The sequence below is a fragment of the Coniosporium apollinis genome (assembly GCF_000281105.1).
Source record: "Coniosporium apollinis CBS 100218 chromosome Unknown supercont1.34, whole genome shotgun sequence".
Lineage (NCBI taxonomy): Eukaryota > Fungi > Ascomycota > Dothideomycetes > Coniosporium > Coniosporium apollinis.
In genome coordinates this window covers 169869-192666 of record NW_006913296.1, presented here as the reverse complement: position 1 = coordinate 192666, position 22798 = coordinate 169869, and the positions used below count along the sequence as shown (strand labels likewise).

The 22798-nt window shown below is 54.1% G+C and overlaps 6 protein-coding genes across 6 annotated transcripts; all 6 read left to right on the top strand.

Annotated features, from left to right (window-relative positions):
- Positions 1-632: 632 nt before the first annotated feature.
- W97_06695 (uncharacterized protein) lies at positions 633-2417 on the top strand (the record flags this gene model as incomplete). The annotated part of the gene is made up of 2 exons (XM_007784568.1): positions 633-1198; positions 1256-2417. The coding sequence occupies 2 exons, from the start codon at positions 633-635 to the stop codon at positions 2415-2417; spliced, it is 1728 nt and encodes a 575-aa protein (XP_007782758.1).
- A 449-nt stretch (positions 2418-2866) lies between these two features.
- On the top strand, positions 2867-3636 carry W97_06694 (uncharacterized protein; the record flags this gene model as incomplete). The annotated part of the gene is made up of 2 exons (XM_007784567.1): positions 2867-2878; positions 2932-3636. 2 exons carry the CDS (start codon positions 2867-2869, stop codon positions 3634-3636), a joined length of 717 nt encoding a protein of 238 aa, XP_007782757.1.
- Positions 3637-11008: 7372 nt separating this feature from the next.
- Positions 11009-12957, top strand: W97_06693 (uncharacterized protein; the record flags this gene model as incomplete). The annotated part of the gene is made up of 3 exons (XM_007784566.1): positions 11009-11044; positions 11124-11337; positions 11396-12957. The coding sequence occupies 3 exons, from the start codon at positions 11009-11011 to the stop codon at positions 12955-12957; spliced, it is 1812 nt and encodes a 603-aa protein (XP_007782756.1).
- Positions 12958-14246: 1289 nt separating this feature from the next.
- Positions 14247-14791, top strand: W97_06692 (uncharacterized protein; the record flags this gene model as incomplete). The annotated part of the gene is made up of 2 exons (XM_007784565.1): positions 14247-14262; positions 14352-14791. The coding sequence occupies 2 exons, from the start codon at positions 14247-14249 to the stop codon at positions 14789-14791; spliced, it is 456 nt and encodes a 151-aa protein (XP_007782755.1).
- Positions 14792-16372: 1581 nt separating this feature from the next.
- On the top strand, positions 16373-18568 carry W97_06691 (uncharacterized protein; the record flags this gene model as incomplete). The annotated part of the gene is made up of 11 exons (XM_007784564.1): positions 16373-16551; positions 16610-16621; positions 16697-16789; positions 16842-16894; positions 16947-17260; positions 17381-17503; positions 17551-17673; positions 17738-17794; positions 17850-18072; positions 18141-18219; positions 18340-18568. The coding sequence occupies 11 exons, from the start codon at positions 16373-16375 to the stop codon at positions 18566-18568; spliced, it is 1485 nt and encodes a 494-aa protein (XP_007782754.1).
- A 1583-nt stretch (positions 18569-20151) lies between these two features.
- On the top strand, positions 20152-21933 carry W97_06690 (uncharacterized protein; the record flags this gene model as incomplete). Its single annotated transcript, XM_007784563.1, has 5 exons — positions 20152-20586; positions 20647-21046; positions 21098-21204; positions 21266-21679; positions 21733-21933. The coding sequence occupies 5 exons, from the start codon at positions 20152-20154 to the stop codon at positions 21931-21933; spliced, it is 1557 nt and encodes a 518-aa protein (XP_007782753.1).
- Between the last annotated feature and the right edge of the window lie 865 nt (positions 21934-22798).

Here is a 22798-nt window from a genome sequence, read left to right as displayed (position 1 = left end):
AGGCACTTGAGTACTGGTGGTGTGCACGCGTTGGTGTTATGCCCCATGGGAGCCGCATGACGTGAGTGTAGACAAGGTCCGGTAGCATCAGTTCCCGTTGATGTCGAAACTCCATGATCGAATCCTTTCTATCCACAAGATACCCAACGATGCTATCCTTCCTCAAGCTACCGCAGGAGCTTCGCGACGCCATCTACGTTCACGTACTCAAGGACGTGTCGCGTCTCAAGCAACAAGCGATGCATGTTACCGGACGGGTGTTGGCAGTCTGGTCACGTGATATATCAGAAGCGGGGTGCTGGCATCGAACGACCCCCTGCATCCCGCCGCGGGGCTGCGGACAGGATGTTGGGGAATGCCTCATGCGGGGAGCATCGGAAGACGGTCCTCACGGCTTGCGTTCCGGTATGAATCATTCGACGCGCATCAGTTGTGGCTTTCCCTAGACGCGCTGTAATACTCTATTTACACGTACCGTTCTCCTAGTAAGTTGTGGATCAGACCTTCCGGTGCCTTTCATCTCGCCTTCTTCCTTCGCTCTTCTTATCCTTCTTCAGCCCATTAATTCCTCATTCCCTAAATATCAAAAATTACGCAAGTGTAGACAGCTTGTGCGTATCGCTGCCGGTAAGATGGCTTCTGTGCCTCGCCCAATGCGGCTGCCTCCTGGCATGTCTCTCGACCAGTTCTCCAGGTTCGTTACCAGAGCCCATGATATCTGCGGCGCAGAAAATGTTCGCATAATTGAAAAGTCGGACCCTCTCCACGACGGCTCATATATGGACCCATGCAAAGGCCACGACATGCACGCGGTACTCGAGAAGGACTACTTCGTCGCCTCGGCCGTAATCTTCCCCCGCGAAGTGCCGGAAGTGCAAGCGCTTATGCGACTGTGCAACGAGTTCGAGGTGCCGGTATGGCCGTACTCGATCGGTAGGAACACGGGATACGGCGGTGCGGCACCTCGAGTGCCGGGCAGTATTGCCATGGATCTGGGGGTGCATATGAACAAGATTCTCGATGTCAACGTCGACGACGCAACTGCGCTAGTGGAGCCAGGTGTCACCTTTATGGGATTACATCAGTACCTGGAGAAGCACAAGCTCCGCGATCGTGTGTGGCTAGATGTTCCTGATCTGGGAGGAGGCTCCATCATCGGTAACGCGGTAGAGCGTGGTGTTGGCTACACACCGTACGGGTATGGTTCCATATAGTTCCACTTCAACATCTCATTTTATACTAACATGTCCACGAGGGATCATTGGATGATGCACTGCGGGCTAGAAGTTGTCCTGCCCAGCGGAGAGCTCATCAGGACTGGTATGGGGGCTATGCCGGACTCAGATGACCCATCGATACAGCGAATGAGACCAGACCAACAACCGCCCAACCGAGCATGGCAGTTGTTCAACTATGGCTTCGGCCCCTACAATGACGGCATCTTCACCCAAAGCAGCCTCGGAATCGTGGTAAAGATGGGGATATGGCTGATGCCCAACCCTGGAGGATACCAAGCGTACATGATCACCCTCCCAAGCGACGCCGCCCTCTCCGCAGCGCTCGACCTCACCAAGCCCCTCCGCGTGGGCATGGTTCTCCAGAATGTCCCGACTTTCCGGCACATCCTCCTTGACGCCGCAGTCTACGGCCCCAAATCTACCTACTCCGACTCCGACAAACCACTTACGGAAGACGACCTCGACGCCATCGCCAAAAAGCTTGACCTTGGTCGCTGGAACTTCTACGGCGCCGTCTACGGCCCTGAACCCGTACGCAGTGTCCTTCTGAGCGTCATAAAGGATTCATACCTTAGCATACCTGGAACGAGATTCTATCTGCCCGAGGACAGGAACGAGCCCCGCAGCGTCCTCAAGACCCGTTCCAACACCCTCCAAGGCATCCCCTCCCTCGATGAACTGAGATGGGTCGACTGGCTCCCCAACGGCGCCCACCTCTTCTTTTCACCCATCGCCAAGATCTCCGGCGCGGACGCAATGGCGCAGTATGATATCACGGCCGCACGCTGCCGCGAAGCGGGACTCGACTTTATTGGCACCTTTGTTGTCGGCATGAGAGAGATGCACCACATCGTCTGCATCGTGTTTAACCGCGAAGACCCGAGTTCGAGGAAGAGAGCGCACTGGCTGATCAGGACACTGGTGGACGATTGTGCGAAGAGGGGGTGGGGAGAGTATAGGACGCACCTGGCACTCATGGATCAGATTGCGGGAACCTACAATTTCAATGACAACGCGCAGATGAAGCTCAATGAGACTATCAAGAATGCGCTTGACCCGAAGGGCGTTCTGGCGCCGGGGAAGAATGGAATTTGGCCAAAGAGCTACAACAAGGCTGACTGGGCTATTAGTGTTGATGGGGAGGTCAAGGGGGCGAAAGGCAACGAGTCGAAGCTGTAATGGGTATCGGAGGGACGATATCTTACTCCGCTTCAACAAGCGTAATGGGCGACGTGCAGTACCCATCTTGTTGTCGTTATGGCGCCTGTACCGGCTATATGGCAACTTCTACGCTTGTGGCTTCTTAATGCTGGCGCAGCAGTTCTGGATTTGGTAATGATCGAATGGACCAGTCCAATGCCATGACATTCAGATACTCACAACATCTTGCCATCACTGCTCAGGTCACTGTCACGTGATGAAACCTCAGGGCTGAGTAAGCCACACATGTCCACCCGTGCCATCTAGGTTCGGCGGCCAGCCTTAGCCTCAATATTTCACGGGCAACAATATCCTCCCATACGTGGAAAGACGGAACATCACGTATCCTGATCCCCTCTAGGCATTTCAAACGATACGGCTATCCTCTCGGTGTCCCACTTAGCGGAGTAACACGACTGTGAGCAGCTATGGACTACCAGGTAAGTCACTCAGAACCAGCAGTACCTTAGCCATGCTCTAACGCGCAACCCAGAACCGTGCAGGCTCCAAATTCGGAGGCGGTGGTGTAGCTTCCCAGTCTTCAACGAACGCAGACCGGCGCGAACGCCTTCGAAAACTCGCCCTCGAAACCATCGACCTCGACAAAGACCCCTACTTCTTCAAGAACCACGTCGGCAGCTTCGAGTGTCGCCTCTGCTTAACAGTCCACCAGAACGACGGCTCCTATCTCGCACACACCCAAGGTCGCAAGCATCAGACGAATCTCGCTCGGCGCGCGGCGCGGGAGGCAAAAGAGGGCAGGGATAGGGAGGGCTTGCTGCCGGGTATCGGACAGGGCGTACAGGTGCGCAGAAATGTGGTCAAGATAGGACGGCCGGGGTATAAGATCACGAAAGTGCGGGATCCGCTCACGCGGCAAAACGGATTGCTCTTCCAGTTGCAATATCCGGAGATTACGCCTGGTGTGGTTCCGCGCGTGCGCTTCATGAGTGCATTCGAGCAGAAGGTGGACGACCCTCCGGACAAAACGTTCCAGTATCTGCTGGTGGCGGCGGAACCGTACGAGACGTGTGGATTTAAGCTGCAGGCGCGTGAGGTGGATAGGAGAGAGGGAAGGTTCTGGACGTGGTTCGATGAGGATAGCAAGGAGTTCTGGATTCAAGTCTTGTTCAAGACCGAGCGCGACGAGCGGTATTCGAACGTTCCCGGTCTCGCGCCATCTGGGCCAAGGAGATGATGGGCTGTGGGTACGCTTCGTGTTGCATGGGTTATACAGGTGTGGGGGCGTTCAAGATCGGGCTCTGGATCATGCTACAGGTTTTCCGTAAGCGCTGAACAACTCCGGCGTGCCAGTATTCCTAACAGTTGCGTTAGCTGAAAGTATGCAAGTAGCTACTGAGTGCGTAGTTCCAAAATCGGCTACGAACTGGTAGGGCTTGCGTCGACTTTCGATTGAAGGTCTTCATCGCTAAACATGATGATAGAGCTAAGTTATAGGCCTGGATGTAAGGCAACCTATATGGCCTTGTAAGCATATTCAAGCTACAACTAGAGGTGAAACGATTACACCAAGAGATTTTTGGAATCACAGTGAAGATGAGAAATCTCGGTGATTTTGGAGATCGGCGACTTCTGTCATGTGCGTGCATCCTTAGACCCTTCGGTCATTACCTCCGCTCACAGTCGTTAATAGACGCGGCCGCTCCATGGGAGTCCAATTCAGGGAATACAACCAGGAGGACACCGTAGCATTCCCCTGGTTGGCGTCCGGCTTATGCTCGCTCGACAAGCAGAGCCAAGAAGAAAGGCAAATGAAGTGACAGAACACCTTATCCACACAGCAACATCCCCGAGTGCTCAACGAAAATATGGCCATTGGGGCAATCAGTTCAATGTGTACTACTACAATATCTGCAAGGGAAGGTTCGTTCATTCAGTCCTCCTCTTCTAGCATTACCTTGACTGATATTCGTAGACCAGAGAATGTCCCAACTGGGGAAAATACAATTCAGTGCCTCAATGCCGCTCTCAGCTGCTCAGAACCGCGTATAGATGGCAACTCCGCATCATTCCGAGTAACTCATGGGGGCGCGGTCCTCGCACTTCGGTCTCGTCTTGCAATTGAGCACGCCACATTCAGACTCACTGCCTATGACTACGAGCGCACAGCCAGGTTCTTCAATAAGAAGGTCAAAGAAGGCAAGCTCCTCACTGGAAGGTGGACACCCCAGGGTTGGATTGGTTTCACAGTCATTCTCGAGATGAGCCAGCGGTACATCCAGGTCGAGTTGGATCGACAACTACGGTGCCATTGGGACATAGCAATCCAGGTGCTATTACCGACCGCGCTCATTGCCGCGCTTGCCTGTCAGGGTGGCCATATTTATGCAGTACAGATTATGTAGGCGGCGAGTACCTACAGTGGAAGTACATCTTGCTGTTGCTTGATGGTGGCAGTAAGGCAGAGAATCTGGTTGCTTACGTGACACTGAAAGCCGAAAAGGCCAAGAAGTTAGTAGTACTCCTCTCGCTCTACAACAGTTACCAACTTACTTTGTTGTGTAGGGGGAACCACAACAATCATAAAGTGGTTCGGCTCGGACCTCTTCTGAATCCAGATCGCAACGTCGCCGATCCAGTCAATTTGCTTCTTATCCACGGCTTACTAGATGGACCTATCATAGGTGGCAAGCACGCTATCTATGGATGCATTTTCACCACTCGCGATCAGGGCGATCATCACCATCACTTAAGGTCTTGCAACTTCGACCCACGCCAGCATCCACCTACACAAGTCCCAGAGGTCCCTACCGTTCCTTACGATAATGCCGCCGACGTGGGCATCCACATCAATCCGTATTCACCAGTCATCGCCAATCAAAGGAAGGCGGTTGTAGGGCAGGGGCGCATATGTTGGAGATGCCAACCGCGGGTGCCAATACATTCACAAGGAACTTCGAGGATACGAGGGGCATTGTAACAAAAGGGTGGAGACGAGTAGCCTGCTGTATCAGCTCCCAGAGCCGAGGCCTTACGCATGTTCTCATACCGACTGCATGCCCAATTTTCACAGCGGCCGAGCATCTTCGGCGTCGTGATAGGAGGACACATGCGGCAACAGTCGTGCAGGCAGAGGCGGAGTGTTCAAGTACCCCAACTTGTCATGCTTTCACATCTTCGGACATACCTGACTCTTTCATAGAGTTCAAAGGCCTGGCATTGTGACCAACTTCACGTGACCGTTGTTTCATCGTCAGTCCCCATCCAGCCAGCCATTGCTTCACCTTTCGTTCTTTCATTACACTGCCAGACCGCGCGCCTTCACAACTCTCACACCGCATCGCGTGACGCGCAGGGTGGTCATTAGCCCGCCCGACGAGGTAAGGACGGGCGGGCGGTCCAACCTCGTCCAAGGCCGCCCGTATGGGAAGGGAGGTCAGACATCGCCCGCCCGCCCCTATATAGCCGGCGGACGGAGTCGACGAGGGTGGACGAGGTAGGGTCTTAGCATAGCGGTGAGGTATAATCTCTCAATTACTTAGGTGGAATATGTGCTAATCCGATCCGATATAATTATCACGTGATTAGTAGGGCGTCAAGGCATCGCGCCAAGACCCTTGTAGATTCAAAACACCACGCTAAGCTTATGGATTGCCTTTTTAGGTAACCCGACCTTATCATGCCATCCGGCGGGCTGTCTAGGTATCTTCGTCTAAGGCGGCCCGCCTAGTGATTCTTTTAAACCTCGTCCGACCGCTTAAAGGGCCCGGACGAGGGCTGGCGGCCTGACGACCACCCTGGTGACGCGCTACAACACCTCAGCTCTCTACGCGTCGCTCGCCTTTCCGTTCGAGCCCAAGTCAACACAGAGAGGTCACAAAGCCAGCGCGGCGTCCAGCATTAGCAGCGCGCTTCTCAGACCAGTCCTGTCACGGTGCCCCGTCTATCTAAAACAACCCACACGTCTGAGCGCATCCAGACCTGCTTCATCTCTTGTAGCTAATCCAGCACGCCAGCAGCACGTTCAGCTTCATTCGCGCACCGCTCACGCTATTAAGCACTCAAGCTCCAGCAGCCTCACGCCATCGCACTTGCACTTTCTCGTCTAAGCTGCAACGCTTCCTTCTCCCAGCGCCGCCGATACAGTCCTACCACCTCTCAGCGACAGCGAGTCCAGCCGGATACTAGAGACGCAATCTATTGTGTATAGTGTATAAAGATCAAAAGAGGGACTTTGTGGTATCCACGTCAGAAGATCTGCGGCATCGATCAGCAATAATCAAGGGACTGCAGTTCATGCGTGCGCGCATGCTGCACCGGCTCTTTGTGAACAAGGGCTTCACTATGTTACATCTCGCATCGACAGTCGGTGCTTAGCCTCCATACATACAGGCCCTCGCCATTAACGCCCCTCCGCTTGAAGGGTATGTGATGATTGTAACTGCAGCTCTGCAGACACCGCATACACTTCATGTGAAGAGGTATTAGCGGTGAGGGCTTGCTTGCATCCTTTCTCCGCCACTGGGAGAAAGTTTCCATGGAGTTAAAGCGTAGTGAACCGAGCCTTTGCCGAGCGACCGGTGTTGCTCCTTGGTCTCACTCAGTAACCGGACGCTAGACCAGTTACACAGTCCTACTCCTACCCACTAGCCTCTAACACACCGCCGAAGTTGTGCGACGTACTTGCTGCGTGGAGATGCTGCCTGAGATGCGGTCACTAAACCAGGACCAGGGATCCGGAAACTTTTTCTTACAACTTATTGTGTTCTTAGTCGGTCGCTAGGCTACCGCCCACAACCTTCTCAGCCGGTACTAAGCAGCAACCATTGCATGAGGCATGCTGCACCGTCCGGCCAAGGCAAGTCACAGGTTCCTTCGTCCAGGTGCATCTATCCTGTTGCCCTCTCCCTTGACAAGCTCCGTGGTGCACTGTTGGCGGATCCCACTACTGGCTGGTTACATGGTTTCGAACACAAAGCTCAGACTTCTATCCAAAACGGGCTCACGTCGAGCCCGGGAAATCGGCTCCCAAGCGGGCAAGTCAACATCGCGGCGTGACCCGTTCACTGCCGAGAACAATGGACATGCTGACGAGGACCCACAGCCGTGGACAATCAATCATCTCTTCCGTGGTCATCTATCGTACGCACCTGCTTATCGCCATAGGAATGCGGGTCCATACGACAGATGGCCGTGAACCAAATAATAGTACAGTTCATCGAAGCCATTGTTCGTGGCTTGATGGACTCATACTAGACGCGAGGCATCTCTCCACGAGGAAAATCCATATTGGGCGGTAGGTTTAGACGGCCGTGATTAATCTTCATCCAATGGCAACCATGGACGAACGTACGATTACCCCGTAATGTGGACTTATCAACGACCGCTCGATATCTAGTTCAGACAGCGTCTTCTGAGCTTCGTATTGATAGCCTGCGCCGCATCCGATCAAGGTCGCACGAGCTCGTGGGACCCACAGGGCGTTTTAGGGGCTCTTCTCGCAACCTCTTCCACTGGTATCAGAAGAAGCTTGTCCGCTAGTGTAGAGCCGCAATATCCTCAAAGCACAAGTAGGTGGTGTTGGGCTAGAAGCGCTAATTGGTCGGCAGCGGAACCCTGGACAGGCCATCTGACAATGTTTTCCTCCAAGACATCACTCATGGGGCACAAACAGGATTTCCTGCGCTTAGCGCAAGGTATGAGGCGTCGAGGCAAGCTGTTGCAGGACATGCAAGGCGGATTTACCCGCAGTATCGGCACGTCTGCGCTGCGGAGGGCGTTGCTTGCGCTGACCGTACAACGCCGCAAACACACTCAATCGTAAGAAACTTAGAGACGCTAAATCCAAAGGACTACGGCGTCTCACTAGCGTCAGAGGCTGCGATGCTCTCCATGGCTCAAGGTACATGGCACCTCTCTACAAGTCTCCTCGTATCCGTCAGTAGAGCGAATTTCCTCTTTTGTTCCATTGCTTGAAGGCCAAGCTTGCAGCCGCAGCGGGGCCGGCGCTGGCGCCGGGAACTAACCGTACGATTCTGGCAGATTCGGAGATCTGGCAGATTGGCGTTCTTCGTAGCGTCTGGGAACTGCGCCTAGTCCCCTTTCAAAGGAGCGCTGGGAAGAACATCGTGAGATTGAGCACGGATCGCTCTCTCCGCCGGAAGCCTCCGGCGTTCACCGAGGCGTGGAGGCGAGGAAGGAGTGGATCATCCAACTCTCATGATAAGGAGGCAAGTTAAGCCGCGGGCGGCTCTACCTTACCGCTCCCTTCAGCCAGAAGCTGTGGGCAGAGCGATATTGCCAAGGAAGCTTCGCAGCGCTTCGCTATTGCACACGACGAAGGACTGTTCATCTTCCCCATCTTACTTTGTGCCCAGTTCCCACATGATAGATATGGACTTGATTAGCTCCCAGGTTGAAAGATTACGTTGATTCGCGGAAATAGAAGAATGTCTATCCATCCTAGCAATCCTACGCTATCTGGTGGACGAAGGGCATCTATGATCAAGCATCTCCATACCCCACAAAACCATCGCCCACAAATGTCCCATTAGTCTATTTCCAGCAACAACTCCTCTGCAAATCAGGCTGGCTTATCCATGAATGAGCTAACGGCATGCCTGTCGGCCGCGCTCATGCGCCCCTCGGCTGCAAGACGCCGAAGAGGTGCAAGGGCCAGCCTTGTGCGGTCTACTCGCTCTCCCTGCTTCCCGCTTCGAAGCGAACCACTCAGGCACTATCGTGACTCAACGATGTTATGCTATTGGCTTCATGTAGTCGGGAGGGCGGGTAGCCCACACAGGGCTGACCCTTGTAGTCATGATTCTCGACTCCCTCGACCCCTCACTTTGAACCCCCCTTTCCATCAATCAGAGGCCGCGACGGCTGGAAACCCCATGCGTTTGCTTGGTCCATGGTTGGTAGACCGGCAAGATAGGCAAGCGTCAAGACGCGTCAACCAGCTGTCTCGTCCAGCAGACAAGACGAAGAGGCGAGCGACTGGAGACATCCGATACGACGGCGGCGGCGGCGGCGGCGGCATGCATGTCATTCCCAGGCGACCGTAGCTGAACTGTGGTATTCGAGCCCTTAAGAGCTCCCTTTCCTGGACCACATCGCGCGCGCTGTTTGGAACACCCCTTCGAACCCCCAGCGCTGCTGTGGCTGGCTTGTTTTCGAGCTCCAGACCGTGTCATTAGCTCGCTAGAGCCCGTAGCACCCGTTCGGCTCCATCGCTCCCAGACCACCCTCCCGCCGTTCGAGCTCTCCCCACGGGGCCCTCCGCAAGCAGCCGTCCGAAGTAGCCGCAGCTCGAGGTCTGGGGCGGCCAAACACCCCCGGTTTTTCGGTGAACGCGCAGCTTGGCTGCAGAAGCCAGCCGCAGGCCTGGTGGTTGCTCATCCGGCATCCGCCCACTCACTGAGCGACCTCTGCCACAAACGCGACCGAGTCGACAACCTCCCCTCCCCGGGCTCAACCTGGACGGCATCCCGCCTGGAAGGCATCCCACCTGCTCCTTGGAGATCGACCCGCCGCAACCTTAATCACGGGGGCCGATCTTGCATCTCATTCGGCCGCCAGGCTAGTTAACCGCGGCGCTCGACCGTGTGGGACCCCATCTTGACCTTGTGGCTCACGTCTTGACGTCTCTTGTCCTTGTCTCCCAGCGATAGACCCGTGCTAGCTTAGTCATCCCTGTACGAGGCCGATTTCCACTTTCTTGATTTGCGCGCCGTCCAACCGCGTGTCGGAGATCGCTCCTGACATGATTCACTACTAAATCATTCGCCAGATTTACGTCTACATATCTGCCTCTTGCATTGGCCTCCGCTGGCCCAGCCTGCATCGCCTGCATCGCTTGCATCGTCTGCGACCCAGCAAACCGTCCTCACCAACGCGCGCCCACCCGCGAGGGCACGACGTGCATCCCGCCACCACGCACCGCAGCGCATCGCAGCGCATCGCATTGCTTTCCATCAACACGGGAACACAGGATCCGTGCTTGAGATCTCGACCATATTCTCCGCCTGTCTACCCTGTCAGACTACCCGGGATTGTGCAGCCATCGCCAGCCAGCCCGCCTTGCGCCGCGCCTCATCTACGGCGTCACGAACCCTACGACACTGCCAAGTCGCATGCCATCGTACGAGGATATTGCTCTCCATTGTATCGCCTCGTGAAGAGCCAAAGACTATCCACGGCCAGTCCGTGACGAGTCCCGCGCACGACATCTCTCCGCGCGCGACAACTTCAGAACACGGCCTCGTCCTCGCCTTGAATGTATACAATCTTAACACCTTCATTCTCGAGCTCGTTGTACGGTGGTGGGCTTCGGAGCGGCATTATGGACGGCTCAGGCACGATAAATCCAGCGGCATTAAATCCTTCCAGTACGGCATTCAACAAATCTCTCCCGTCCGGTGCGGCCTTATGCGCTGAACCTCTCCCCCATCTGCGCGTCGTTACATATGTTACACCCGCCGTACCTTTCCGACTCGCGGACATGCGCTGACGAACGACTCAACTTGTAGTTCACCCGAATCCAACGAACACGATTGCGCCGCAACAGACTCCGCGCGGTATCAAGCGAAGCCGTTCACCTGAGGCCTATGGAGACGTCGCGTCTAGCGAGCGCGGTGACGAAGGTTAGTTGGCTAGTCTTTGTCGAAGCGCTGGTTGTTGGAGCGCATTGTGTTTTATGGGCGCGTTACGGGCCATGGATAGCTAATCATCTTCCACAGACGAGTCAAAGCCGCGGAAGCGAGGTCGGCCGCCCAAGTCAAGAGTCTCGGAGAGCCCGCTTTCATCGGCACAGCCTATATCGGCACCGGCACCGGCATCAGCACCAGTCCAAACTCCGCAGTTAAGAACACAAGCTCTACCGCAATCATCACCTTCCCAGGCTTCGCCATCAAAGTCGACGCCGACAAAGAGCGCCGTTATCAAAGCGCTCCCAACCGTCAGGGACCACACAACAGATCAACTGAACCCGGAAGGAGACGAGTACATACCGCGGGAATATGACGAGGCGGGAGAAAAGAAAGTCGCCGCTAACGGGCGCCCATTGGACGGGAGAGAGTACCGGTGTCGCACCTTCCTGGTACCGAACCGAGGAGACAAGCTTTTTATGCTTGCCACAGAGTGCGCGCGCGTTCTCGGATATCGCGACTCGTACCTACTCTTCAACAAGAACCGGTCTTTGTACAAGATTATCGCAACCCAAGCAGAGAAGGATGATTTGATCCATCAGGAGATACTCCCATATTCTTATAGGTCTCGACAGATCGCCATCGTTACAGCGCGCTCGATGTTTCGGCAGTTTGGAAGTAGGTTAATCGTCAACGGCAGGCGGGTGCGAGACGACTACTGGGAAAGCAAGGCGCGGAAACAGGGTTTTACTGAGGAAGACGCAGCAGGAGAGAAACGACCAGGGGCGGCAAAACAAAGGGAGGCGGCGGCGGCGGAGGCGAGCAGCGTCCATGGCCTAACTTCCTTACCGCATGGCGAAATCATCTACAGTAATGGACCCGCGCACTTGGACGCTCACCATGGAGTCGGTGGGTTTAATCCCATAACTTTGGCCCCCCTCCCGATGATCAACCTCGCTCCAACAGACGATCTACGGCAGAGGGACTATAGCGGCGTCCAGCGACCGAGGCACGAGATTGCTGGCATACCGTACCAGGATCGGACGCAGTCGAGTACAGCACAAGAGATCCTTACGCAAGCTGCACAAACGGCGGATTTCAATAAGCTTCTTGGACAGCAGAGAACCAATCGTGGCGTCTACCTCGAAGGCCTCTGGAAGCGACCGCACGAAGCGCCTGCCACGCTGCCACCGCGGCCGGGAACCATGGAGGGCGAGAATCAACCCCCGCAGCAGCATCTCCAGTCGCCGCAGCTCGCTTCCAGTGCGTCAATGGGCGGTTCACAGCAAAACGCCATCCCGCACCAGCAAACGCCTTCGCAGATGATGACGCCTCAAGCGTACCCGCAGCAGCCGCACGCACCGAACCCGATTCCTCAATCACCGATCCGCTCCATGCAACAACCGATGCGACCCGACCAGCTCCATCACCGATCACCAAGCCTCGGTTTAGGCCCAGGCGGACCTCAACCAGCCTCGTATGGTTACCCGCCGAATCAGATGTGGCCACCTCCTCAGCCCCAGCCATCCCCCCTTCCACAGCCGCACCATGGGCTCCAGCAACAATACGCCCAGCAGCCGTCTCCGCATGCACATCCTCAGCAGTCTCCGATGCACGCTCCACCGCCGCAGCTCCACCACTCGCACAGCAGCGGCTCGATGCACGGCCCGCCGATTCAGTACCAGACGATAGGTCAAATCAATCCGGCTGCTGCATATCCGGGCATGGGAAGGACTCTTTACCAGCCGAGTCCGACGCAACAGTACAATGTTATGCATCAAAGCGCTGCAGGTCAGCAGCCAGGAATGCAGGGTTGGGCGCAGTCTCCACCGCAGGGGCAGGGGCAACAACAGCAGCAGCAGCAGCAGCAGCAGCAGCAGCAGCAGCAGCAAGGCTGGCAGGGATTTTGAGGAAGACGGGGTTGTGAGGGTTTGGGGACAACCCCTTGATCCTGCTTCTCCCCAACTGAGGATGCTATGGCTATTTCCACGTGCGTCTTCCTTCTAGGTGAATAGCAAGACAACAGACGCTTTGACTTCGGAAGTTGATGTTTGTTCCACATGAAGGGCATTGAGGGAGTCACTTGAGTTGAGCTCAGTCGAAGCGTTGCTGGCTGGACTGGCTATATGGCTGGGGTTTCCCTCACGCTTCTGTTGTTTTCCTGTTATTTTGGATTTGCTGGATTTTTCCCTTCCAAGTATCTGCATGGAGGAAGTCGTGCTTGGCTTTTGGCTTAGTCTGGTTCGAGATATGTCGGCTTTCTGCTTTACCTTAACACCAGTGCCTTCTTTGCCACCTTCTTCGCGGTCGGCAAGCAACAGCTCAGCGATTCAAATTGGCACGTTTCACTTTTCGAACACGCTCATCGTCTTCGTCTGACCAACAGCCTGGCATTTAGTTTCGTGCGCTGATCTCGCTCTTTCGTTCTAGCCATTTCGCGGCATACATGTTGACACAGCGGCGGCCTAGCATGGCATAGTCTCCTTCCACCGACTGGTCCTCGGTGTTCCTTTCCATTCCGTTTGTTGACTGCCCAGCATCAGTATATACCCCACGTTACTGTGTGTGCCTTTCCGTTCACGCGCGCAAGGAATTTGTTGCATCCTTCTCCACTCCAGGCGTTTAGCTTCTTTTTGCACGTTTGGGACGGCGGAAGGCTGGGTTACGGACGTGGTGAGAACTGCCATCTGGATGGACAGTATCCACCACAACTCATGGGCTGGGCTGGGCTGGGGCGGGCTGTCTGGCGAATAGGCACATGGCATAGGGAAGGGGAAGGGAGAGGAGAAATGGGGGAGATACACAGTTAATCGATAATTATATCGCTTTCACTCTCTATTCCATACATTGTGGATCTCTGTAGGCTTGACATGACGAACAGTACACGTACAGCCCAGAAGTTCGCGTTGATACCTGAGAGGTGTGTTGTTGCTTGAACAGAGCTCAATGTCGGCAGCCGAGACCGCTTTGCGCCAGCGCGTCTCACATGTCGCAACACGCGAAACTGTTTCACAGCCAGACTGCCCGATGGAATACGTCGCTGCCTCTAGAATCCGACACCGTGGCAACTGACAGTGCTCTTTAAATCATCTCTATCAGCAAATCCTCCCGCATAATTCTCAATCACCCAAGCAGCGTTCCAGCGCGCGCAAAAAGCTACCGGTGCACTCGTACCCCCACACACACCACCTTCCACACCATGGACCTGTTGCAAAGTACGCAACCCCCAGAAACACCTCCCCTCCACCCGTGAAACCCCATCGCAGCTCCCCATTACCAGACTCTAGCTAAAACTCCACCGCAGCCTGGACATACCACCTCCTAGGCTACTACACGCCCGCCTACCTAAAACCCCTCTACACCCTGCGCGACACGCTCTCCAGCACCCTCTCGCCCCTCCTAACCCGCGTAACCACAAACCCGGACCTGACCTCCATCCTGCTGCTGCTGGCGCTGCTCTTCCTGGGCATCAAGATCCTGGACACGGCGGCGCGGGCACTGCTCTTCTGGGTGCGGCTGGCGGTAAGGCTGGCGTTTTGGGGTGCGCTGGCGGTAGCGGGGTTGTGGGTCTGGACGAGGGGGGTGGAGGGCGCGGTGGAAGATTTGGAGAGACTGGGACAGGTGTGGATGGGGGAGTACCAGAGGTTCAAGGAGGCGGGGAGGGAGGGGCCGCCGGGGAGGGGGTGGGATCAGAGGAGGGAGGGAGGGTTTCAGAAGGGGAAGGGGAGGGCGGGTTGGCGGTAGGGATGATGGGCTGGAAGGCATTGTGCATTGGGTATTGGGGGACTGGGAGTTGGGCATTGCCCGGGCATTGGAGTGTGGGGAAGAGATTGTGGGGTCGCGGGGAATGAGATGTGGGGATTTGAAGATTTGGAGATTTGGACAAGGTGTTGCGGCATGTTTGTGACATGCAGCTCCGCTTGACAGGTTGCGGCTGCGAGAAGTCAAAGGGCGGCCGGCTTCTCGGGCATGTATACCTTGTGAGTACTCGCCTTGAACTTGGACTATGTACTTGCGGTCTTGATCACGTGGCATATGTATACGCGCTGCTCGTGGTTCACGAGTGCTGCATGATGGGCAGATAAGCATGCACTCCATGCATCATGTTTTAATCAGACACCGTATCATGTTCTTGAACCTAATGGGTTGCGTCAGATTTGGCCGAATGACGTTGGATCGAGTTGATTGCGACTGGCGTATTTCCTATTGATTGTCAAGCTCTCGTCATGGCTGACAGACTGTTACCTCTGCAAACATCTAGAAGCCTAAGATATGGACTTGAGATAGCCAAACCCACGATATCAAAATAGCTGGTGCTTTTCCAGGATGAAGCAGCGCAGATACGTATCCGCCTTCCGCCGGCTCTTCCGCCGCTCCTCCGCCATCTCGATGGTGATTTAACATCGAATCGCTGCATTTATTCCTACCTAGCACGTCGTGGCCAAAAAATACCCCGACTCCAACCATGAACATCACGTTTCGACACTGGTGCGAAGTTTCTCTAGATCAATGCCAGCTCGCTTGTGTGATTAAGAAACATAGAAAGCACTCTATAAAGCTTATAATCGGCTATGCAGACCAGATTTAGTGATGTTCAATCGGTGGTAAGGGGTTGAATTTCTATGCTTTTGAGCCTTGGAGTCGGCGTTATTTTGGCCACGACGTGCCTAGGTACGAGGTTGCGATCTTCGATACGGAGATCTACAGACTCCTCCTGCATTGTGGAGTTCACCAATCACTCACGGCGTGGTTAGCCGCTGTCCAACTGCCGTCCGCATGCTGTTGACCCGAACAGGCGGATGCGGCGCAGTAGCGGCCTCACAACCATCAGACATCACTCCAAGTGTCAAATGCCTCGACCCCAATCCTAGAGGCAGTTCGATTGAATGAGACGCTTCAAGCCCGCGCAAACTGATAGATATGTATCCATCGCCATGAAGGATGACATGAAAATTATATAGAAAACGCAGGGTAAACCCCCAAAGATAGGTACGCTTCCCCACAGACATGGATGTTACTTCTTCTTTCGCCCCATGTTTCCAACCGCCAATAGCGGCCGCGTCCAGGGTATCGTCATCCAGCCAACCTCTGCTCTGGGCGTTCCAGTTGGTGGAAGCCGACAGTGATGCGCACGCGAAGGACGTTAAGATGCAACTGCCGGTGCTTCCTGCCGAACGTAGAGTATGTCCACGCCTCTCTAATCCACAGACGTCGTGGTAACCTTCAGTACAATAAAAGCGATTGTCGCCCCAGTCCTCACCCCCACATTCTCGAATCTCCAGCTTTTCGTAGATCCGGGGAAACTTACGTGCTTACCTGTTAAAAATGGAGGAGACCGAATTCAAGCACTTCCACCTCCACGGCGATGAGGTTGTGCCAGTCAAGTCGTATGCTGAGCCCGAGCCCGAATGGACTCCGGAGGAAGAGAAGGCTGTCAGACGGAAGCTAGACTATCGCATTGTCCCTGTGGTGACGCTGCTGTATCTACTGTGTTTCATTGACAGGTACAAGGATTCGCCCCCTTCAGTATACCCTTGGAACATTTTGCTGATGGAACACTAGAGCCAACATCGGGTACGTACAGTAACGGAGTGCCGTATTCCCATACAGCCAGTACAACGTTACTGATGCTTGCATGCTGCGGTGTAGAAATGCGAGGATCATGGGTATGAGAGAGGACCTCGCTCTCGTAGGCTATCGCTTTAATTGGGCGTTGAGTATATTCTATGTTACATACATGCTGTAAGACTCTTGCCATCTGTCTCAGATTTCAAAACACTAAGCCTTCATCCAGGGTTGAAATACCAAGCAACATTATCTTGAAGAAGGTCGGACCACGTTTCTGGAGTACGTCCACTCATACCTTCTCAGCAAGCCACATCCTAACCCCCAGCTGCAGTTCCGTTCCTTGTCGGCGGGTTTGGGCTCGTGTCAATATGCACCGCCTTCGTGAAGAGCTGGAGCCAATTAATGGTTGCAAGAGCGTTCTTGGGCATCTTCGAGGGCGGCACCATGCCTGGCATCGCCTTCTTCCTGAGCTGCTTCTACCGCCGAGAGGAGTTGCTCTTTCGGATTGGTATCTTTGTTTCCGGGAGTTCCATGGCCGGTGCTTTTGGAGGTTTGCTAGCCACTGGGCTATCATCGATACCACGCTGGGGCGTCGCTGCTACGCCTATCTATAGGTGGCGGAACATCTTCTTTTTCGAGGGACTGGTCAGTATACACGCATTTTTCCTCCGTTGGCGTCTCTCTCCAGTGTCTTCTTCTTGTCCATCGAAGGCGGTCCGATGTAGCCGCTGCGAATCACAAACATGCTAATCAATCGTTCCGTAGTTCACCGTACTCGTATCCTTAGCAGCTCCCTTCTTTATGCCCACTAGGCCGGAAGACTGCTTTTTCCTCAACGCTAGGGAACGCATGATTGCAGCCGAGAGACTCGTGCGGGAGCACAAGGCCGTAGGTATGACCCAGCCAACGGAAGCAACGTACTGACGGAGCCGCAGAATCCCCACGAGAACGTCAAAATGCATCACGTCAAGCGTGCCGTCTTCAACATAAACAACCTAGTCTGCTGTGGAGGCTTCTTCTTGATCAATATCACCGTGCAGAGCTTCTCCCTTTTCTTGGTACGTCTCGCCTCCCCGCTCACAATTCTATTACGTTGTAAACAGATGCGCTGACCCGTTTTAGCCAACCATCCTGAACGATCTTGGATGGACAGCCACCAGGGCTCAGCTGTACTCCGTCGTAAGTCCCCACAACACCGCGACCTGGACCGCAAAAGCTCACAGTTTTTATCCAGCCTCCCTATGTTTGTGCCGCCACCATATCCATCCTCATCGCCTTCATCAGCGACAAGACCCGCCTCCGCGGTGTCTACCTCGCCGGCTTCTCGATCCTAACGATCATCGGCTTTGCCATCCTTCGCACTTCCGGTTCTGCCAACATTAAATATATGGCCGTCTTCTTTTCCGCTATCGGCGCGTTTCCTGGCGGGCCCGGCTTCCTTGCTTGGGGTCTGAACAGTACGTATCACCACTCGATGCTCAATTGCCGTTTAGCAGGGACAGAGCGCAAGCTAACCAGATCCCAGACTCTGCTGGCCCTGCCGTTCGCGCCGTAACAGGCGCCTACATCGTCTCCATCGGCACGCTAGGCGCGATCGTCGCTACGTGAGTGGATTTCCCTTTCTTCGCTCGCAAACGCAGCCCCTCGTTCTCCATCATCATCATCCCTCTCATCCCCTCTTCATCACAGTCTCGCAATACCATCAAGCTAACGCACAACGACAGATGGACCTACATCGTCACCGACGCTCCTCTCTACCACACTGGCCACTCCATCAATATAGGCGCCCAAGCCGCCGTCTTTGTCCTCGTATGCGGTGGCGTCGCTTATATAGTTTACGAGAACAAGCTGCGTGCCCGCGGCGGCCGAGATCACCGGTTGAAGGAGAATATGACGCATCAGGAGGAGGCGGATCTAGGGTATAGGCATCCTGAGTTCAGATACATTCCGTGATGGAAGATAGGAAGGGTGGCCTGGTGTGATTGAAATCCAGAGTCTGAGGAGTAGCTAGGACATGGCGGTCATATGTTGAGAGTCTTAGATTGGGTAGACATCACTTTTCGTCATTAGATGAAGCAGGTGTTCAGCCTTCTAGCAGAACTATGCAGAGCCGTGATAGCGGTTTCCGCGTGGTGTTAAAAATCTTAGCCATACTCTGTGGCGCAATTGTGTGTCACTGTGACAATCTAGCACCTGGAGAGACCTCAGGCTGAGCCGGATCGGAGTCATGCTGATATTGGAAGAAAAATTCCATAAATCGAATCTCAGCGCAGCTAAGTAAAGAGATGCAGTAGTGGAAAGTTCATGTAAGCTACATAATGTACACCATATGCTCGGTTCAGCATCTTGAGGGGTCAAGAAGTTCCCACTTTACACCACTTGGCGGTACGAGCAATCGTAAAGCTGATTTTTGATTACGCTGGTTGACTCCAGCGGCCATTTTTGACGAGGTTGATCCCTCGGATGTAGGTTTTCGAAGCGTCTCTGCTACGGATGTCGGTTTACGAAGCGTCTCTGCTACGGAATGACGGGTCGTCCTCGTCAGAGTAATCGGAATCGAATGATACCATTCTTCACGCATGCCAACTCGGGTGACAGTCGCATGAAGTCCAGTACGCCGCGTATTGCACTAAAGTACCACCATGCTTTCGCACAGCACACAATCTTCGCACCGGCTCCCATAGGATTCAAACCGCCGCTCTCCGGTAGGGGAGACAGTGGTCCGAGTCCTGAGATTTCTGATGCCGAGTGCAGACGTGAAGTCACGCCAGGCCCTCACGGGCAGCTACCAAAGGCTCACACCGGGCTATGGAACACAGCGGGGGTGCGAGTAAGGCAAGAGGTTGAAGATTACTCCGAATTTCTCATTTGCAAGCGTAGACGAGCTGAGGCGGTGCTCAGTGTCTGTTATGAGCAAAGAAACGCAGCGTTGGCGAGGACGAGTCGATTGCTGTTCAAAGACGTCGTAGAACCTCAGTCACATTCTGGGCGGGAGATTTTCGGGGAGATTTTCGGGGACAGTCACGTGTCGATCTTTGACGGTCCTGATAGTCTCACCGAGAATCCACCCACATCGATGGATATCAAAGTTTCTTCAGCCGCAGTTTCTCGCTAAACTTAAGTTCATTGGGCTTGGGATACAGCTGTAATCCGTTATGGAGTTGCTTCCAGTGCGGGGGTGGCGCCAAGTAGTTGGCATGCCCAGGCACGGCATGGTAGCTCGAGAGAACCTTTGGGAAGTGATATAGTTGCAAGTCCAGTATCAAATTGACCACCACCCTGAGCTGAACCCATCTTCTGCAAGGATTGCTAGTAGCCATGACATGGCCAACATGGTAGAAAAACCGCACCCTTCGGAAGCACTCGAATTCGTGACGATTAGCCCTCAGTCAACTCACCGGATCGAACCAGTCTCAGAAGCATTCGAAGATGACCGGGGTAGTCGACCGACAGGTTCCTCCGAGGCCACAATACGTCCTATTCAATCCACCAGTCACTCGATGCAAGACTTGTTATCCTTTCCAGGCCTCAGGCATATGAATACGGGAGCAAAAGATGCGACGCGCTCCGAACATCGGACGACGTTCAAGGAGGGTCTCAAGTTGTACCCCAAAGCAATAGGATGGAGTATGTTATTAAGCATGACGATTATCATGGAAGGCTATGATCTCGTGCTGGTCAACAGCTTCTATGCGTTTCCAGCATTTCGAAAGGCGTATGGAGTTCCGACTGCGAACGGATACGAAATCACAACCTCCTGGCAGTCCGCGTTGACGAACGGAGCCTTCATTGGCGAAATCCTGGGCCTGCTCTTTAGCGGCCTCCTAACGGAACGGTTTGGCTACCGGTACACCATTGTTGGCTCGCTAGTAGCGCTGGCGCTCTTTATATTTCCCGCATTCTTCGCTTTCGATATTGGAACCCTGATGGCATCACAAGTACTCTGCGGATTACCCTGGGGTGTATTCCAGGTATGTACAAGAGTTGCTGTTCGGTGTCTCCGAAGATAGAGGCCGCTGACAATCCGTGAGACTCTTTCGACTACCTATGCTGCGGACGTTGTCCCGATGCATCTTAGGGCATATCTTACGTCCAGCGTTAACTTATGCTGGCTAATCGGCCAACTTATCGGACTGGGAGTGTTACGAGGAGCAGTACACGTCAGCTCTGAATGGTCCTACCGGATTCCATTCGGACTCCAATGGGCGTGGGCTGTACCGCTTGCCATTGCGATCATGTTCGCTCCAGAGTCCCCTTGGTGGCTGGTTCGCCATGAGCGCTACGAGCAGGCGAAACGTTCGCTCACCCGCCTTACAAAGCGGGACGGGGACTTCAATATAGACGGAAGTATTGAGCTAATGAAGCACACGACACAAGTTGAAAAAGACTTCGGCTCCGGTGTATCGTATCGGGACTGCTTCAGAGGAACAGGTAGGTAGTCCTTATTTGGTTGTTTTACTAGTCCTACTTACACTCTTTGAGACCTCCGTAGGACAGAGATTACCTGTATGGTTTGGACAACGCAAACGCTATGCGGCTTGCCAATGACCTCGTACGCAACCTACTTTTATCTCCAAGCGGGAATCACCGTTAGTAGACACAGCTGTAGAAGCTATATAAGTATCTGTTCCACTGACTTTACTACCCCAGACAGAGGCAGCCTTTGATCTCTCCGTTGGGATGTATGCCTTGGCCATACTCGGCAACCTCCTATCTTGGTCTGTGATGCGAGTGGTTGGACGTAGAACTTTGTACCTCTGGGGCTGTGCTGCGTGCACCATCATCATGTTCGTGGCCGGATGTGTTGGACTTGCACCGGACTCTCCGGCTATTGCATGGTCCCTCGGTTCCCTCATCATTCTCTTTACCTTCTTATATGACGTGACCATCGGGCCGGTATGTTACTCGCTGGTAGCCGAGATTCCATCCACACGCCTACGAGTAAAGACCGTAGTTTTGGCTCGAGTGGCGTACAACATTGCATTCATGATTGCGGGAGTGCTGATGCCGTACATGTTGAATCCGACGGCTTGGAACTGGAGAGGCAAGACCTGTTTCTTCTGGGTAAGCAAGAGGGTTCGTTACGGAGAAGTGTTTATCTGTTAATACTTTTACAGGCTGGAACGAGCTTTTTATGCTTCGTCTGGTGTTTCTTTCGACTTCCAGAACCGAAGGGTCTTACGTACATGGAGCTTGATCTCCTTTTCGAGAAGAGAGCGAACGCGAGGAAGTTCCGAAGCTTCCAACAGAACCTTGCTTCTACTGGATATTTCAGCTTGCATACTAGAGACGGGGTTGATGGATGGGCTGACCGATGAATCTAAGGTACGCCCCAGTGCGGGTATACACTGGCTCTCAACTTCAACCAACGAACGATTACTGTAGTGATCAGCTCGAGGGTTGTGGCACGGCTCACATGCTTTCTCGAACGTGCTCCTGGTCCGAGACCGCCCTATGGAAGAGAACCTCGTCGAAGGTTACGCCAACGTGAACCTCGGCGGAAGACACTCGGTCGATGTCGTGGTGGAGGGTAACGGTTTCGAGATCCAACATTGGATTGTAGTACGTGAGCGGATCAGGCTGTAGGATCTCACGGCGCCTGCGCTGACGCTCCCGTCCTCTTCGAGTCTCGACACCATGCCAAGAGCTCCAGACCAGTCGCCTAACAGTTCGACTCGGCTCGTCCATTGCTCGCTATGTAAGATGAGTCAGCCCTCGCCGGTTCAATTCCGATAAGAGACATACCTCCGGTACACAGGCCCTGAATCCTCACTTCAAAAACTGTTCTCAATGATCGGCTGCGAAGCTGTGGGAAAGTCTGTTGTAGCAAGAGATCGTTGCAAGACATACAGGGGAGTCAAAGTATGCGAATTACCCTAAGACGTTGTACGGAGGGGTGCACCGAAGTGATTTGCCGTCCTGCTATGGTGGTTATATATACCTTCGTTGAGTGATAAACTGCACTGAGTATTGAGCGAGTTTTTCATCGTACTGTGACCGCCCATCATGTAGAGCCGAAATGAGTTCCGCTATGTATCATGGAGGCATCGGGAGTGCTCCTCCATTCTCGCACGTAGAGAAACATGTGGACAGGCTGCTACATCCGCCATATAACAAAAGTGTACAGGGCACATCGCTGCTGCTAACCTTCAAAAAACACAACCCAGGAGCTTTCCGGCTGTC